At 40.3% G+C, this 18981-nt stretch overlaps 1 protein-coding gene across 2 annotated transcripts in view; it reads left to right on the forward strand.

Annotated features, from left to right (window-relative positions):
• The first annotated feature begins 6380 nt into the window (after positions 1–6380).
• Positions 6381–18981, forward strand: part of POLRMT (RNA polymerase mitochondrial) — a 77118-nt gene continuing 64517 nt past the window's right edge. The window contains exons 1-4 of one of the 2 annotated variants that reach the window (XM_087952709.1): positions 6381–6510; positions 11216–11308; positions 13080–13720; positions 18207–18337. In XM_087952709.1, coding sequence (XP_087808835.1) covers positions 6474–6510; positions 11216–11308; positions 13080–13720; positions 18207–18337 — 902 coding nt within the window. In that variant the 5' untranslated portion in view covers positions 6381–6473. The remainder of the gene's footprint in view (positions 6511–11215; positions 11309–13079; positions 13721–18206; positions 18338–18981) is intronic. The other variant, XM_087952708.1, reaches the window with a different exon arrangement.

Consider the following 18981-nt stretch of genomic DNA (forward strand, 5'->3'; position numbering starts at 1 on the left):
GTTGGTTTATTGATGAACAGAACCACCAAAAGCATATGATTGTGGGACAAGTGACAAAATGGAGCTGAGAGTGGGTGGATTCTGGATTCCTATGGGGTTGTGTGGGGAGTCATGGCTGTCTCTACAGGCATGTAGAAAGTTAGCCTCTCTCCTAGAAGAATTAAATATTCTAGGTCTAGGAAATATTAAAAAGGCAGAATATTATACCTCCCTGGATGAGAAAAGGAGAAACATGCTCTTGGAAAACATTCCCCACCTTTGTTAATAGGCCCAGGAAGACTGGACCATCCTATCTACAAGACAAAAGGCCTTCAGCTCCAGGGTGATAAGATTAGCCCTCACTCAAGACCCAAGCCATTAAGCCATAATAGGAATTGCCCAACACCCTTTCAGAACCCAACCCTCTTCATTAGGTCATCACCCAGCAAGATTCAACCAACCCTGGGACATAGACAGCTTACAAGGTTAGCTGGACTCCCACATAGCCCCCTGGGAGTCTGACAACCAATAGGATACATTTCTTGCAAGACCCAAGAGGGTATATATCTCCACTACATACGGTCATCTACCCACAATCACACGTGTTTGGTGGTTCTACTTTGCCATTAAATCATCCTTCCAAGCAGCCTCCATGTTTCCAGTGTCTTTCTTCCCACTTGGAACTGAACCCAAATGGACATATTTTCCAACAGGCAAATCCTAGGTGTCAGAGCTAACTTTGTCTTGCCTAATTGTGTTGCTTATCTGGAGTTTCTGTCTTGCCCCAGTCTTTCTGAATGGATTACCAAATCTGCATTTCTAAAAGCTGGCTTCCTCAGTTTCTGCTTGGGGCAGGAAGACTAGTGCTGGTTTGTCTCCTTCAAAAAAAAAAAATCCCATTTCTCTTTAGGGGAAATATTCTATTCTGCCTTTTTAATATTCCCCAAAATATTTCATTCTCTTGGAGGGTGGGTGAGTGGGTGCTGACTTTCCACGGTATTTTACAGCTCTCTCTAGGCCGTTACAGAGTCAGCATATTGCTCCCAACAATCTGGGTCCTCATTTTACTAACCTTGGAAGGATAGAAAGCTAAGTCAACCTTGAGCTGGTGAGGATCGAACTGCTGGTTGTGGGCAGAATCAGCCTGCTATACTGCAGTCTAACCACTGCACCACCATGGCTAAAGTAAGATTAATTTCACAGGCCATACCATCCTAACCTCTGTTCTGCAGGTGATCAATTGGCCAAAGATATTTTAAACTTAAACTAAAAGGGCTAGATAATGAACATATTTCTTTAGAAACAGCATTCCACAAAAGGTGAACAGAAATGGAAATACAGAACAAAAACTGAATATAGAACCAAATCCACATCCAAAGAGGAGGAAAAAGATACATATAAGATTCCCTGCTTTTTATTCCATAGTACTAATACATAGGATTGGGAGGATCATCAGGAGAATTGGCAACCAGTTTGTTCTAGTATTTAAGGCACCAGGCTGGAAAGTCTGAGAGTTTGAATTCAAATGCCACCTTAGTCATGAAAGCTGGCTGGGTGACTTTGGGCCAGTCCCTCTCTCAGCCAAACCACCACACACAGTTGTTGTAGTGAGGAAAATGAGGAAGGTGTATTGAATCTGTTTGCCCCCTTGAATTATTTGTAAAAATAAGAGTGGATACATTTGGAAAAAATATTTTAAAGGGAAGTGGTTGAACTTTTTAGTTTCTTTTCAATTTTTGTGGTTGACTTTGTATTGCTTCTATATTTATCATTTTAACGTATTAATGATTTCCATTCTCTTTTTCTTATCTTGTAGCCTAGAGTACTTGATAGCCAGATGGGCAGCATATAAATTTAATAAATAAATAATAGCTGCCAGACTCACAGCTGTATAAATTTAACAAATAAGATATTTGTAGGCTACCAATTTATTTACACTTTCGAAACCCTATTAAAATGTTCTTTTTTTTCCAGTTTTTGGCAAATACAATCTTAGCCACTGTTAATACATTTACAATCAGATATTTCAATTCTTTACTATATATTTCAGGTAAAATTCCCAATAAAAATATCTCTGGTTTCAAGTCTATATGCTTTTTTATCATTTTTTCTAACCACGTGTGGATTTTAGTCCAATATTTTTTGGCATCCGCACAAGTCCACCACATATGGTATCTGATGACATTTCCAACATTTTTCAGATTTGTTCTTGAACATTCTTGCTATTCTTGTTGGGGGAAAATTCCACCTGTAAAACATCTTATACCAATTTTCTTTATATGCTGTTGACATTGTCATTTTATAATTTTGAGACCACAATTTTTGCCATTTCTCCAGATCAATCCCATATCCAAAATTCTTCCCCCAAGCAATCATAGTTTCTTTAACTTGTTCTTCTAGTTTAATTTCTAGTAAATATCCATACAATTTTTTAATCACCTTTTCATCAGTACCTGTCAAAATCTTATCTAAGTCAGTCAGTTTATCATAGAAACCTTCTGTTTTAGAATCTTTATCATACCTTGAATGTATTTGCGCATATGATTTGTGCAATTCATCTTTATACCTTGTTCCTCTAATTTTTGCATAGATTTAAGTTCACCCCTTTCATTCAATATTTCACCATATCTAACTGTTTGTTCCTTTTTATATATTATAGGATAAGAAAATGCTTCAATAGTCGATAGCCAGACTGGAATTTTCAAATAACATTGCCTTTTAGTCTTCTCCCAGTTTAACCACAGAGACTCCTGTATATAATGTCTTCTAAAATACTCCTGTGTTTTAGTTCCTTTATACCATAAAAAAGCATGCCACCCCAACAACAGATCATGTCCTTCTAATGTCAGCAATCTAGTATTTCTTAATGTTATCCATTCCTTAACCCACATCAAATTTGTAGCTTGGTAATACAACTACCAATTAGGCAAACCAAATCCTTCTCTTATTGTGGCATCTTGCAAAAGTTTTAACTTTATTCTCGCTTTCTTACCTTGCCATATATATTTCAACACAATTTTATTTAAATCTTCAAAATAATCTTTTCCAAGCCTAACTGGAATTGTTTGAAACAAATATAAAATTCTGGGTAATATATTCATCTTGACTGTTGATATTCTCCCTATTAATGACAGTTGTAAATTTTCCCATTTCGCCAAATCTAGCGCTATCTGCTGTTTAAGTTTAATATAGTTATTCTCTTTTAGTGTACTACATCTTGCTGTCAAATGTATCCCCAAGTACTTGATCTTACTCGTGACCTGGATTTTCAATACATCCGCCAGTTCTTCCTTTTGTCTTGATAGCATATTCTTTGTCAAAATCTTTGTTTTGTCTTTATTTATTTTCAAACCAGCCATCTTTCCATATGCCTCTATCTTTTCTATCAATTTTGATGCTGTTTCTAGTGGGTCTTCTAAAATGAAAACCAGATCATTCTGCGAATGCTTGCAACTTAAATTCTTCCTTTTAATTTTCATCCCTTTTATATCCTTTACTTCTCTAATATTTCTATTTAACACTTCCAAGGTTAACACAAACAACAAAGGTGATAGTGGGCACCCTTGTCTTGTTCCTTTTCTTATATCAATAGAGTCTGTCAGTTCTCCCTCTATCATTACCTTTGCCCTCTGCTTATGATATATAGCTTCTATTGCTCATCTGTTTCAGCTGTAATAACATGAATCGCCAATTCACATTATCAAATGCCTTCTGTGCATCTAAAAATATCAAAGCCATTTGTTTCTCAGGGTGTGCCTCGTAGTATTCCAAAGTGTCCAAGATTACTCTCATATTGTCTTTAATTTGTCTCTTTGGCAGAAATCCATTTTGATCAGGGTAGATAAAATTGTTTAGGTATTTTTTAAGTCTTTCTGCCAATATTGAAGCAAACATTTTATAATCTGCATTTAGTAAGGAAATAGGTCTATAGTTCTTGATTTGTAATGGATCGGGCCTCCTCTTTTGGGACAAGTGTAATATAAGCTTCTAACCATGATTTGGGTATCTTCTTCTTTAACATAACTTCATTCATAACTTCGAGCAATGGAAGGTTCAACTATTCTTGTAGTGTTTTATAAAATTCTTCCGGAAGTCCATCTGGGCCTGGTGCCTTTCCATTATTTTGCTTCTTAAGTGCTTCAGTTAACTCCATCATGGTTATATTGCTTTCTAACATTGTTTCAATCTCTTTAGGTATCTGGGGTAGATTAGCATTCTGTAAGTACTGTTTAACTCTTTCCTCGTCAATATTCTCTTGTGTGCATAGTTTCCCATAATAGTCTCGAATGATTTCCTTCTTCTCTTTACTTCCATAGCAAACTTGGCCTTGATCATCTATTAATTGCAATATTTTCCTTGATTCTTTCTCCTTTCTCAATTTATATGCTAACCATCTACCTGGTTTATTTGCATCTTCAAAATAGTTCTGTTTCGCACCTCTGATTTTCTGTGCTAGTTCTTCTTTTTCCATTAGTCCCATTTTATGTTTAATTATATCCATTTTTAACTTAATGTCCTTTTTCTGTGGCATTTTCTGTAGCTCTTTTTCAAGTCCTTTATACTCATCCTCTAATGTCTTAGAGGCTAGTCTTTTTGTGGTATTTCTTTTCCTTGTATAGTCTATTATCAAGCCTCTGGCATATACCTTCATTGTATCCCATACATTCTGCATTGATGTGTCTTTTTTATTTTCTCTAAAGAAAAAAGCCAGTTCTTTCTCCACCCTCTGTATGAAATCTTTTTCCTTTAATATAGTATTATTTAACGTCCATCTAGATCTTCTTCTTTGTCCTTTCCATTTAATTGTCATTGGATTGTGATCTGCCCAAGTACTTGTTTCAATATTTATTTCTTGGATATTAGCTAACAATTCTGTTGACATCCATATCATATCTATTCTGGACCATGATAAATGTCTGTTTGAATAGAAGGTGTATTGTTTAGTCTTAGCATTTCTTTGTCTCCAAGTATCTTTTAAATTTATTTCATCTATCATTTAAAAAAAAGATTTAGGGAGAGTCTTTCTGTTTTGCTTTGTTGTTTTCTGTGTTGTATAGTCCAATTTATAGTCTACAATTCCATTAAAGTCTCCCATCATAACTATATTAGCATAGTCCAGTTTGATTATTTTCATATGTAGTTTTCTATAAAATTCTTCTTGATTGTCATTCGGGGCATAGAGTGCAATCAGGAGTGTTTTTCATATTATTGTCCATTATTTTCACCATTAGTAATCTTCCATCATCATCGGTATAGATCAATTTCGCTGGGATAATATCTTTAATGTATAACACCACTCCTCTTTTCTTGCATTGTGTCAAAGAAGTAAATATTTTCCCTAATTTTGGCTGTATCAATAGTTGTTCATGTTGCTTTTTAATATGTACTTCTTGTAGACAGATTATATCAATTTTTAATTTCTCTAATTTATGGAAAGTTTTCCTTCTTTTAACAGCTGAGTTAAGTCCATTAAGTCCAAAATACCATCACAGGAGGAAATTATTGAGAAAATATTGGAACGTGCTGAAATGAGTGGATTGACATTTGAAATCAGAGAACAAGATGATAAACAATTTTATAAAATGTGGGATCTATTCTATCAATGGTTAGACAATAAAACATGGTAATGAAATATGTAGACTTTTAGAAAATAATAAATATATAAAGATGTATTCTTTTCTTATTATATCTACAAAATGATTGTAGGATAGATTTGAGATGATAATATGAAGTGTCATAAAACAAATTAAGTAAAATATGGATTATTTCATAAAACACGAATGAATAATAATATAGTCAAATGATTGATTAACGATATTAATGTATTTAATATTTGATTGAAAATATGAGAATATATACAATGTAATTGTAACTGAAGTCTACGAAATGGAAGCACAAAACAATTTGTAAACCAACCGACACATTGTATGTATATGTATATGTATGTGTATGTGTATGTGTATATGTATATGTATAGGTATATGTATATGTATATATATATGGAAGATGGATTGATGTTTTTATGTTTTGTTTGTCTATGTTTGTCTTAAAAACAATACAATTAAAAAAAAGAAACTTCTACAAAATCCCATTTAATTAACTCCTTATGATTTATAATGATTTTTTTAAACTGCTTATAATTCATATGACTCCTTTATTCGCGGTAAAAGGCTCTGATACGAAACGATACGAAAAGGAGAGGGGGAAAGCTGCATATGAACCTCGCGATGGATCGCCGAGGCTTGCCAGCAACAGCCCTCTCTTATTTTTTCTTCCTTTCTTATCTCTAGGTCCTCGCCGTGCCTCCGAGGATTGGTCGTTTCCAATCCTATCCCCGGCCCTCTCGAGCGGAGGGCCCATTGGGTGGCGAGAGGAACCACAGAGACGAGTCCTCTTCACGTGCGCAGAGCGCCGCGCGTGCGCAGTAGGGGGCGGTTCGCCATGCGGGCTCTCCCGGACGGGCGGTAAGATGTAGAGGGCAGCGGGGTGAACCGATGCTGAAGCTGCAAGGGACGCTGCTGTGGGGCAAAGGTCAGTGTGGTGTCCTGTGGGGCGGGAAGTATGGCGATGGGGATTCCTCAAGGGAGCCTTTCACCTCCACCCGGATCTTTGGGGGAGAAGGGCGCTTAGCCCTACTGGAGGTGGATGGATTTGAACTCGCCACCCTTCCCCTCTTGGGGTGGGGTGGGATAATAGGGTCAAACCTATGCACTCCTTGAAATTTGGATGCCTTCCCTGGCCTCGTTGGTTGACAGCCTTTGACCCATTGGGTTGGCTTGGGTTGGTGCTTGAAAGGGAGACCACCAGGAGATCCACATAGGCTGCCTAGAGGAGGAAGTTTCGTAAATTAGATGCCTCGGGATTCAGCCACACGTCTGGGCGGATGCTAAGAAACATGCCCAGACGCAAGATGGTGAAGTGATCAAGATGGTGAAGGGAGATCTTGCCTGTTATTTGATCTCCCTTGTCATCTGCACCTCTATAACTGTCTGGTTTGGTTCTGCAACCCAACAAGACAGGCACAGACTTCAGAGAGTAATTAGGACTGCAGAAAAAAACAATTACTACCAACCTGCCTTCCATGGAGGACCTGTATACTACACGGGGGCTGTGAAAATATTTACAGACCCCTCACATCTTGGACATAAACTGTTTCAACTCCTTCCCTCAAAACAACACTATAGAGCCCTGCACACCAGAACAACTAGACACATGGATATTTTTTTCCCAAACGCCATCACTCTGTTAAACAAATAATTCCCTCAACACTGTCCAACTATTTACAAAGTCTGCACTACTATTACTGTTAATCTTCTCATCGTTCCTATCACCCATCCCCTCCCACTTGTGACTGTATGACTGAAACTTTGTCACTTGTATCCTTACGATCTATATTGACTGTTTCCTAGTATGATTTGGTTGCTTATTGTACCCTATGACTATTATTAAGTGTTGTACCTGATGATTCTTGATGCTTGATGAATGTATCTTTTCTTTTATGTATACTGAGGGCATTTGCACCAAGACAAATTCCTTGTGTGTCCTACCACACTTGGCCAATAAAGAAATTCTATTCTATTCTATTCTATTCTATTCTATTCTATTCTATTCTTACAGGTAGTTTGCGACTTGCGACTAAAATTCCCCTTGCTTTGCAGTGCCATTGTTAAGTGAGTTTTGCCCCATTGTGCAACCTTTCTTGCCATAGTTGATAACTGAAACGCTGCAGTTGTTAAGTTAGTAACATGGTTGTGAAGTGAATCTGACTTCTACGCTGAATTTACCTGTCAAAAGTTTGCAAAAGGGGATTACATAACTCCGAGACACTGCATAAATCATATGCCATAAATACATGCCAGTTGCCAAGGGTCCAAATGTTGATCTTGTGACCATGGGGATGCTGCAATGGTCATAAGTTTGAAAAACGGTCATAAGTCACTTTTTTCAATGTTGTAATGATTGTAAGTCGAAGACTACTTGTATTTGTTTTCCATAATTCCCAATGAAATCCATTGCCCTCTAATGAAGAAAAATATAAGGCCTTGTGTTTCCACACCCCCACCACTGCTTAACAGTACTAGTAGATAAATGTAATAAAAATAAGTGGATGAACAAACTTAACATATTTATATTTTTAATTGGTATATTGTTATTTTAGATATAACCTGGTTAGTGAAAGCTGCAACAGCTACGTTTATAGAGTATCCTAAACTTGGTTTGGATTTCTCTTGGGATTGGGGTTGCACATTGGATGAGATGTTTTATAATCTAGAAAAGCAGGTGTGAACATATCCATTAAAATATGCTTTATCTTAATGAAATCAGGGAGGGGAGTGATCCCCCATCCCTCTGAAGGTTGGGAAAAGGGTAATACAGTGGATAAAGTGTTCATTTTTGATTTTCTGCCCTTACATATGAAGAACCTCTTTAAGTTTTGGAGTGCCAACCCCAGCTGGATATCTTTTTTTTTTAAAACAAGTTTTATTAATTTTCAAAACACACAAGTCATCATTTTCCATTACATGTTTAAACCTTTTTCCATTATAAATTTAACAAGTCAGGTAAACTATAATTCTATTTTAAACCATTTCCATATAAACATACAAAAAACCTCTTATCCAATTTCCCTTTATTTCTCTTCACTCTTATTCAATTTTATTATTATTATTTCATCTGCTTCTTTCTGACTTAGTTACCATTATTCTCATTCTGTATTTCTACAAGGTTTTATTAATTTTCCCCCAAAAAAACAACATAATCACACCACACACAAAACATATAAAAGATCTTTTTGGAAAGTAACTTGGACCCAGGTATCTCTCTTTTCATGGACTTCAATTATATTCAGGCTCATCTTACATATCATTACTTATTTTATTTACCATTCTAAGTCTTCTATATTAACTTCTCCACATATTTCACTCTTCTTGATTCTATCTTAATTAATCATCTTAATTTGAGTCATTATATTTATATCTTTTGTCCATTCTCTATTATACCTTTGTCTCATTCCTTTTAAAAAGAAAGAAATTTCTCCTGAAATCACTAATCAGAGTATGATGCCTTTCTATCTCCCCACTAAATTAATCAAATTAATCTTTAAAATACCCAATCCGATTTTGCTTGGTACATTCTAACTGAATAATACATCTAAAACAATTAAATACATAGTTAAACAATAGATTAAAATATTAAAAACAAAATACTATAATGAAGGTTTTATAATAACATCAATACCATAATCTTAATAAACTCTTTAATTAAAGTTCAATATTCTAAATCTCCCTCATATTATATTTTCAAACCAATCATTATTAACATTCCAACATTTTAATCTCTTATCAACTCTCAAGCCATTTAAATTTTCTATTTCTGATACAATACTACAATATCATCTTATGTACCTTGCAAAATCTCTTTGAAGAGATTATACTTATCCTTTATCTCTAAAAAAATTTCTTTTTTCTCATTTAATTTCAAAACTTTGTAACTTTTCTCCACCTTTTCTCTTTCTTTCTTCCCCCAACAAACCTTTCTAGCCCCCTTCTTCTAGCCTCTGCCTTACTGGCTTCCCTTCTCTGTCGCATTCCTCTTCCCTTTTGTTTACCATCCTTATATTGATTTTGCACTTTGTTTTTCCCTTTCTTAAATGTTTTTTTTAAATCTTAAGTCCTTTATTTCTCTTCTTTTTCCTCTTCCTTCCTCTTGGTCGAGTTCTGAGATTTATTAAAGATGGCTTCCTTTCTTTGTTCTTCTTCTGCTGTCTTCATCTGTTGTAATGTTTGTTGATAATTAATAAGCGCCATTTCAAAAAAAGGAAAGCTTCTTTCAAACCAGCTTTACCATTTTGTTTTGCTTGCTCATAGTCTTTTCTCAGTTCCTCGATAGAAGAAGCCATTATAAATCTTTTCTTTTCTTTTCTCTTACAACAGCCAGAATATTCCAAAGGAAAAATAAGACAATCCCAAAGTTCTCAGTCAGTCCAAACCAAGACAGAGTTCCCACTCTCTCCTCCTGGGGTAGTATCAATTAAAGAAAAGGAAAGTCCAAATCTGTTTCTTAAAGTCTTATTACAATATATTTTAGTCTTTCAATCCTTAAGGCATCTCCTCCAACAAAGTCTTAGCATACAAATTTTTTTTTTAAGTCCCCTCTTTTCCCACTCACCGCTTAAAGCCAGTTTTCACCTAAAAAAAATAGGTTTCTTAATGTTCACTTTTTATTCCGTAAAAAAAGAGGGTAAGCTAGACCCCAGCTGGATATCTTGAGCCCGATAAATAAACATTTTTGCCAGATATGAAATGCTTTCTTTGCAGTTCAGAGGAGGACATGTTACTCCTTTTCCATTGCTTGCTTTGTCAAGCTTATATACTTACTCCCTTACCAAACTGACAACATGCAGATGGAATAAATGGGTTGATTGCACACCTGTAACATCCAGAAACAAAGGCTCTCAGGGTGATAGATGATAAAGGCCTTACAAAACCCAAAATAATATTGTTATGTAAACCAGTGGTTCTCAACCTGTGGTCCTGGGTTCTCTGAGGGGGTCACGATGTCATCACAAGGGTGGGTGGGTTGCAAAGCCTTGAAGAAATGTTTCACTCTTGAGTTAAGTCTTGGTGGTCCGTGTCCACAAAAGGTATTTAAAGAGGGTCCATAGTGAATAAAAAGGTTGAGAACCACTGATGCAAACAGTATTAAAACCCACACTGAAGCTAGTATAATGGATAGATAAAAACATTGAGCAGCGATACTTATCAAGGCTGTATCTTCTGAAATTATATAGAAGAGAGAGGAAGGATGGGAGGAAGGAAGGGAGGTGGGAAGGAAAGGAGGCAAGAAGTGATGAGAAGGGAGAAAGAGAGGAAGGAAGGGGAGAATGAAGGAGAGAGGAAGGAAGGAGAGAAGAAAGGAGGGAGGGAGGAAATCCAACACAGTAAAGCAGTTAACAACCCTTTGGATTTTTGAAACATTGAAATTTTTGAAACTGGCTTGGAAAATAAAACAGATGATATCAGCGATAGAAAGGCCGTCAGACAGGCCCCAGTGGAATTATGTTGTGGAGGGTGTTTTACAACTGGAGGATCCCCTGCTTTTCTCTGGTAACTAACTGCCTTACTCGTAGGCTGCACTTCCTGGGAAGTCAAGAAGGAGGAAAACATGTTGGTTTGTTCTCTCCCTGATGGTACTTTGGAACCAATTCCCATAACAATCAGCCTTCTCTCATTTTTAGGGAGCCTCCATGTTGGGATGAGATGCTACTCGACCAGGGTGAAAGAAGAAAGCAGGAAACTATGGTTACATGAGCAGGTGGAGCTGTTGGAAGGTAAGCCAAGAAACCAGAATAAAAATAAACATCTCTGCAGATATTTATGCGCGATTCGTATTCAGAACTGTATGTCTACGTATTTGAGGTATCGATTGCAGTGATTTGTACGCTTGCAATGAGAATAACTCAACTTATGGCCACAATTGAGACCTCAACTTATGGCCACAATTGAGCCATAATTGAGCCCAACATGTCTGTTGCTAACAAGACAGTTGCTAAATGCATTTTGCCCCATTTTACGACCTTTCTTGCTATAGTCATTAAGTGAATAATTGCAGTTATCAAGTGAGTAACAAGGTTGTTAAGTGAATCAGGCTTCCCCATTGACTTTGCAGCTGTCATAAATAGGAATCAGTTGCCAAGCATTTGAATTTTGATCACGCGACCAACGGTCGAAAGTGTGAAAATGGTCAAAAGTCACTTTTTTGCAGTGCTGTTGTAACCTCAAACGGTCACTAAATGTTGTAAGTACCTCTGTACGTAGCCCTCGACCTAAAATCATTCTTTTCGCAACCATTTGAAGACACAACAGCACTGGAGAGATTGACTTACAACCAGTCCTCACACTTAACGACTGTCACAGCGTTGCCGTGGTCACAGAATCAACATTTGGGTGCTTGGCAACCAGCATGTATTTATGGCAGTTGCAGTATCTTGGGGGGTCATGTGATGCTGGCTTAGGAATTCTGGGAGTTGAAGTCCACAAGTCATAAAAGGGCCGTGGTTCCTGTCAGGGTTCCAGCAAACACAAAGGAATCAAAACTCCAAAACAGGCATCTTCCTCAAAGTATAGATCAGGGGTCTCCAAACTTGACAACTTTAAGACTTGTGGACTTCAACATCCAGCATTCCTCAGGCAGCATAGCTGGCTGAGGAATTCTGGGAGTTAAAGTCCACAAGTCTTAAAGTTGCCAAGTTTGGAGACTTCTGGCATAAATTTATTAGGCGTGTCTTATTGGCATATCAAATTCAACTGGAAGGTGTGGAGTTTTCCCCACCCAAGTCCGACCCCAAAGTTCTTCCCCTCAGGTCATAAGTCCATCACATGGTCCAACCAGGTCGCAGCCGCCATCTTAGCTGGCTTTGGTCCACGCCTCTCCAACACCTGGTTAGAAGGTCCTTGGCTCCCACGGGAAAGAACGTAGTTTCGGCTACACATCGCCATTTATCTCCATCTCCCCCCTTTAGTTCTCATGCCTCCAACCGGCCTGGCTGTGGCAGCCCTGAAGATGTTCCCCAAATGGCTCCAGTTTTTTAAAAAAATGGGTTCAGGGCTGACAGTTCCCCAGCACTGTCTGGATTCCGACACTTAACCCCATTTAAATCATGAGTCTCTAGCCAAACTCCAAAAGGATTTACTGGGAGTTTAAAAATGTGGCATTGCCTGGGTGGAGCTGACTCTGAGACACGTAATTCACTGTCACCCTTGACCCTGGTTTTCCCCCTACCCCCTGGGTGTATCCTAATTCACATCCTCCAATGGGACACATCCATAGCCAAGAGTCATCAATCATACTCCCCATAGAATTTTGCATGGCAGAAACCTCAGTCATCTAGTGACTATCTTTCAAAACATTTATGGAATGCAAGCTGGCCACTGCTTCTCCCTCCCTTTCTGTTGGCAACGCTGAACGACCACCGAAATACTTTATGAGTTGACACCTGCTTTATATCATTGACACATTTATATCCCTTTTTCTGTGTCGCCTACACAATTAGAGATCATATATTGTGTTCTGTTTCCTCCCACCCCCCAACACCATCCCAGTGTTGGAAGCTAGAGTGAAGCAACTCCGGGCTGATAATGAATCGGACATCCTAAAGCCCAAGATCCAAGTATGCCAGATCAAGAAATTCAATTACTTTCCGGGTGCCCAGGTGCAGAAGACCTCGGCACCCCAAACGGCTCAGGGCAAGCCCATCCCAACCCGGACCATCCAACCAAATGCTTGGAAGGCCAAAGTGAAGATGGAAAAACAAGCCAGTAAAATGAAGCGTTGGGACTTGAGTAGCAGAATGTTAGAAACGATTATCTCCTCTAACACTCTGGTGGAAAAAGCAGTTAAGTGCTCCCCGAAATCTGTCAGCAAAACTACAGCGGATGGCTCCGAGGCACAGTCGGACTCCAAAATCGTCTTGACAGGGATCCAGGTCTGGGACAGAAATCAGCCTCCTGTTTCCTCGGCTGTCCAGGCTGTGCCGATGCTTAACGGGAGGGTGCTTCCAGAAATGAAAGTCTTCCAGGACGATATTCGGATGACCATTTTAGCCTACATGGACACTTCCCTGTACAAAGGCCAGAAGAGGAAAGCCTTAAAGTGTTTGTTATATTTCCACAATACCCGGGGGCTGAAGAAGTTTCTAACTACACAGATGTTCAGTCTCCTCATGTGTCATTATGCCAAGCAGGTATTTTTATGTATTTTATTTATTTTGCTTCTTTGCAGACACATACTGTCAGGCTTAGCCCACCTTGGTCTGTTCGGAAAGAAACACCCTCAACTCCATTTGTAACGAAAAGGTTAACTTTTAACTAATTAATAGCCAAGGGGTTACAGGGAGCAAAGCCGGATCTAAGACTCCACGCGCAAATATTCCCTAGTTAAGTTTCCCTTCTCTGTTCCACTCCCCTGTTATCTCCCCATTGTCCAGTCACATTCGAATAAGTTGTTTTGGTAACTGTCCCTGCAACGGTTTGGCAGGTGGTGCATTCCATTTTTCAGGCCTTTGGGTGTCTTGGGACGGCACGAAGGATCATTGTTGGTTCCCCCCTCCCCCGCCAGATATCCCTCCCCCCATGACTTATGGTAGATGGACATCCAGCAAAGCATAGGATGGCAGTTCTGACACACACACACACACATAGAAAAACCTTCCGGGGAGGTTGTGACATACAGGTGATCCTCAGCATACGACCACAGTTAAGATTATAATTTCTGGTGCTCAGCATGACGGTGGTTAAGGGTTAAGCTCCTGACTTTACGGCTTTTTTTGCCACAGTGGTTAAGCAAAGCACTGCAGCCATTAAGTGAATCATACTGTGGTTAAACGAATCCAGCTTCCCCTGTTGACCTAGCTTGTGGGAAGCCAGCTGAGAGAGTCTGTGGTCACGTAACTCTAGGACACAGCAGTGGTGGGATTCATTTTTTTTTCTACTACCGGTTCTGTGGGTGTGGCTTGGTGGGTGTGGCAGGGGAAGGATACTGTAAAATCTCCCGTCGGAGGTGGGATTTGCCGGTTCTCCGAACTACTCAAAATTTCTGCTACCGGTTCTCTGGAGCTGGTCAGAACCTGCTGAATACCCACCTCTGGGACACAGGTGCCAAACGCACAATGTCACCTTGGCATCACGTGACGTTTGGCAACATTTTTGGAGCTGGGGTGGGCATGGCCCTCATCAGAGGTGGCATTCAGCAGGTTCTGACCAGTTCTGGAGAACCGGTAGTAGAAAATTTTGAGTAGTTTGGAGAATTGGCAAATGCCACCTCCGACTGGAGATTTTACAGTCTCTTTCCCCTGCCACGCCCACCAAGCCACTCCCACAGAACCGGTGGTTAAGAATTTGAATCCCACCACTGGCCCGCATCCAATGCATCCAGCCCGCGGGCCTTCCAGCTTGACACCCTTGCTCTAGGATGTCGTCTTGGTTATAAGTGTGAAAAACGGTCATAAGTTACTTTGTTCAGTGCTGTTGTAAGTTCAAACAGTCACAAAATGAACTGTCGTATGTTGAGGACTGCCTGTATATGTGTTTATATGCAGAATATCTAAGCTACATGAGCACACACACACACACACACACACACACACACACACACACACACACAGAGGTTGTCCTTGCCTTGCGATCACAATTGGGACCGGAATGTTTGTTGCTAAGTGACATGGTCCTAAATTGAAACTCAAGTGACCACATTGCTTAGTCCCATCAGTCCCAGTTGCTGTGGTCAACCAAGAATTGTGGGACATTAAGCCACTGCCCAGCCCAATCTAAGCCATTCCAGGCTTGGTCCTTCCCAGCCCTAAATCTCAACCTCCAACTCATCCATCTCTGTCCTTTGGCCACCCTGCAAAAGCTCTGGGGCTGCTGGCCACACCCTGAGAAGCTGCAGCTGCCCAGCCCACTCACAGTCACTCTTGGCCCTCTGCACTCCGAGACTCCCTACCACCCACCTGACCTTCATCCTTTCATTCCATTCATTCATTCATTCATTCATTCCCAAAGGTGCTTTTTTCAGGAGGCAACTGGACTTTTTTGTTTTCTTTTGAAGACATTTCGCTTATCATCCAAGAAGCTTCTTCAGCTCTGACTGGATGATGGGGAAATGGAAGGATTTATACTCCTTGTAGACAGCTGGTCATTTGCATCCTTTTAGAGCAGGGGTGTCAAGCTGGATTTCATTGAGGGACACATCGGAGCTGTGTGTGACCTTGGGGTGTGTGTGTGTGGCCAGCTTAACATCATTTGTGTTGGCAGCTCTGGCAGCCTGAGTGCTCTGTCAGCAAAAATGGGCTCCCGAGAATAGAATAGAATAGAATAGAATAGAATAGAATAGAATAGAATTCTTTATTGGGCAAGTGCGATTGGACACCCAAGGAATTTGTCTTGGTGCAAATGCTCTCTGTACATAAAAAGAAAAGATACATTCGTCAAGAGTCGAGAATCATCAGGTACAACACTTAATGATAGTCATAGGGTACAATAAGCAATCAAATCATACTAGGAAACAGTCAATATAAATCGTAGGGATGCAGGCAACAAAGTTACAGTCATACAATCACAAGTGGGAGGGGATGGGTGATAGAAACAATGAGAAGATTAATAGTAATAGTAGTGCAGACTTTGTAAATAGTTGGACAGTGTTGAAGGAATTATTTGTGTAGCAGAGTGATAGCGTTGGAGAAAAAACTGCCTTGTGTCCAGTTGCTCTGGTATGCAGTGCTCTATAGCAGGGTCCCCAACCGCCGGTCCGTGGACCGGTCCCGGTCCAGCTGGAACAAGTCTTACCGGGCCTGGTTGCTGGGTCGCCGCCATCTTTTCTAGGTAAAAGCTTCCGCAGCTTTTCCAGATAGAAAGCTCACCGGAAGCACTTTTTCATCAAAAAGATGGCGGCTACCGAAAAGCTCACCGAGCGCTGGCGCCGCCATCTTTTCGCAAAAAGATGGCGGCGCCCAGTTGATGCCGGTACCGGGCTGCGGCGCCCAGCTGATGCCGGTACCGGGCCGCGGCATCAAAAAGGTTGGGGATCACTGCTCTATAGTGTTGTTTTGAGGGCAGGGGTTGAAACAGTTTATGTCCGGGATGTGAGGGGTCTGTAAATATTTTCACAGCCCTCTTTTTGACTTGTTGCACTATACAGGTCCTCGATTCAAGGCAGGTTGGTAGTAATTGTTTTTTCTGCAGTCCTAATTATCCTCTGAAATCTGTGTCTGTCCTGTTGGGTTGCAGAACCAAACCAGACAGTGATGGAGGTGCAGATGACAGACTCAATCATTCCTCTGTAGAACTGGATCAGCAGCTCCTTGGGCAGTTTGAGCTTTCTGAGTTGGCGCAGAAACAACATTCTTTGTTGTGCTTTTTTGATGATGTTTTTGATGTTAGGTGTCCATTTTAGATCTTGTGATATGATAGAACCTAGAAATTTGAAGGTCTCTACTGTTGATAAGATCTAAGCACCCCGTGGACTGGATCCGGCCTGCGGGCCTTGAGTTTGACACCCCTGTTCTAGAGAGTCGTTGAGGCCCACGTGGAGGTTTATCTGTGTCCTCAGGGTCACCTGAGTGGTGCAAATGGGGGTGGAGCCGCCTTGGAGCTGTTGAAAGGACCGTGTTATATACTGAAGATAGATGATGTTGCATCCCTCCCCCTCTGTCGAGATAGCGCTGTTCAATTTTGACCTAGATGGCCTCTTTGAGATCCCTCTTTCAATCCAGCGGTCCTCTCTGTCCAAAATGTGGACTTTGCTGTCTTCAAAAGAGTGGCCTTTGTCTTTTACACCCAGTCAGAACCGAAGAAGCTTCTTGAATGAGAAGCAAAATGTCTTCAAAGAAAAAAAACAACAGAAAGTCCAGTTGCCTCTTGAAAAAAAAAAAAAAGCACCTTTGGGACAACCATGACCTGGATGACTGAGAATCTCTACCGACGTAGGCACACATACAGACACACACACATACGCACAATTTATACGTGACTATGTTTGTGTATACAGCTCCAGTTGGTTGTTGGCCTCTTTTAGGCTGCCCTCCTTAACAGTCTTTAAGGCAAATTGCCTTTTGGTCTTCTTATGAAAACCCTCAGAAGGAAAAACAAAAGCAGAGCTGTAGAGGCACAGCTGCCAGAAAGGCTCCACTTGGCGGCCATTCCTGCACGCTGCATCGTTTCCATGGAAGACTAATGGCGGCTTAGCCATAATTTAGAGCAGGGGTCTTCAAACTTGACAGCTTTAAGACTTGTGGACTTCAACTCCCAGAATTCCTGAGCTAACATGACTAAAGGGGGAATTCTGGGAGTTGAAGTCCACAAGTCTTAAAGCTGTCGAGTTTGAAGACCCTTGATCTAGAGCAGGGAGCTTGGTAACTTTAAGATTTATGGACTTAAGCTCCCAGAATTCCCCAGCCAGCCATGCCATGAATTACGAATTGTAGCTAAATGCTTCTTAGCTAACGTTTTTTTGGGTCCACACAACACGCTAATCCCCCCCAGTACAGCTTAGTATGTTATATAAATGGGATCAATGAGGATTTTCGACTTTATTTCAAGAAGCAGAACTTCCATTTTATATTTTGGATTGTGTTATGGTTCTTTTTAAGGGATGGGGGATGGCGGGAGGGATACCTAGGATTAGCCAGATCGAGTCTGTGGTTGCATTTCATTCCTGTTTCCTTCTCTGCTCAGGGTGCGCTTAAGAAAATTGGCTGGCTGTTTTCCATGCTGGAGGAAAATAACCTGAAGCCGAATCAGGATTGTTATATGGCTGTGCTAAATTGCATGGGTCGAAACCAAACCCAGCCCCATATCACTTTAAGGTAAGGAGCTGCAATGCTCTTAAACAGTGATTCTACCCGTTGCTGATTTTAAGATGTGTACCTCAACTCCCAGCGTTCCCTCAGCCAAGCATGGCTGGCTAGGGAATCCTGGGAGTTGAAGTCCACTCATTGTCAACTCATAAAACATTCATATGCCTGCTTTAGTGGTTGCCATAGAAAAAAAAGCCGGGGGTGCGGGGGGAAGGAAGGAAACCTGGAAGAGAAGTGCAGCAGCTTGGAAGCAAAAGTACATTCCAATTCTTTATCTTTAAAAGATTGTAACTAAAATACCAGAGCTTTTGCCCGGGAATATATTTAATTGGAGAATGTGAATGATGACACCCAGCCCGTGAACGTGCTCAATTGGAGAATCTGGTTTATGAGACACCCAGGGTGGAGGGGGGGGAAACAGGGTCACAGGTGACTGTAAATTATGTATGTATGTTAGAGTTGGCTACATTCAGGGCAGTGCCAGTATGTCGCCTCTAATAAATCCTTCGAAGTTTTTTGAAGTTTGGCTCGAGAATCATGATTTAATTAGGGCGATTGCTGGAATCCTGAAACTCATCTTCAAGCTCTCTCAAAGTTGAGAAACATTTTCTCTTAGAAGCAGGACAGTCTTGGGATGCTGTTCCTGTTCGAAC

This window comes from Notechis scutatus, chromosome 1, assembly GCF_049901735.1.
Source record: "Notechis scutatus isolate UNSWTSFEM ecotype Mainland chromosome 1, rNotScu1.2, whole genome shotgun sequence".
Lineage (NCBI taxonomy): Eukaryota > Metazoa > Chordata > Lepidosauria > Squamata > Elapidae > Notechis > Notechis scutatus.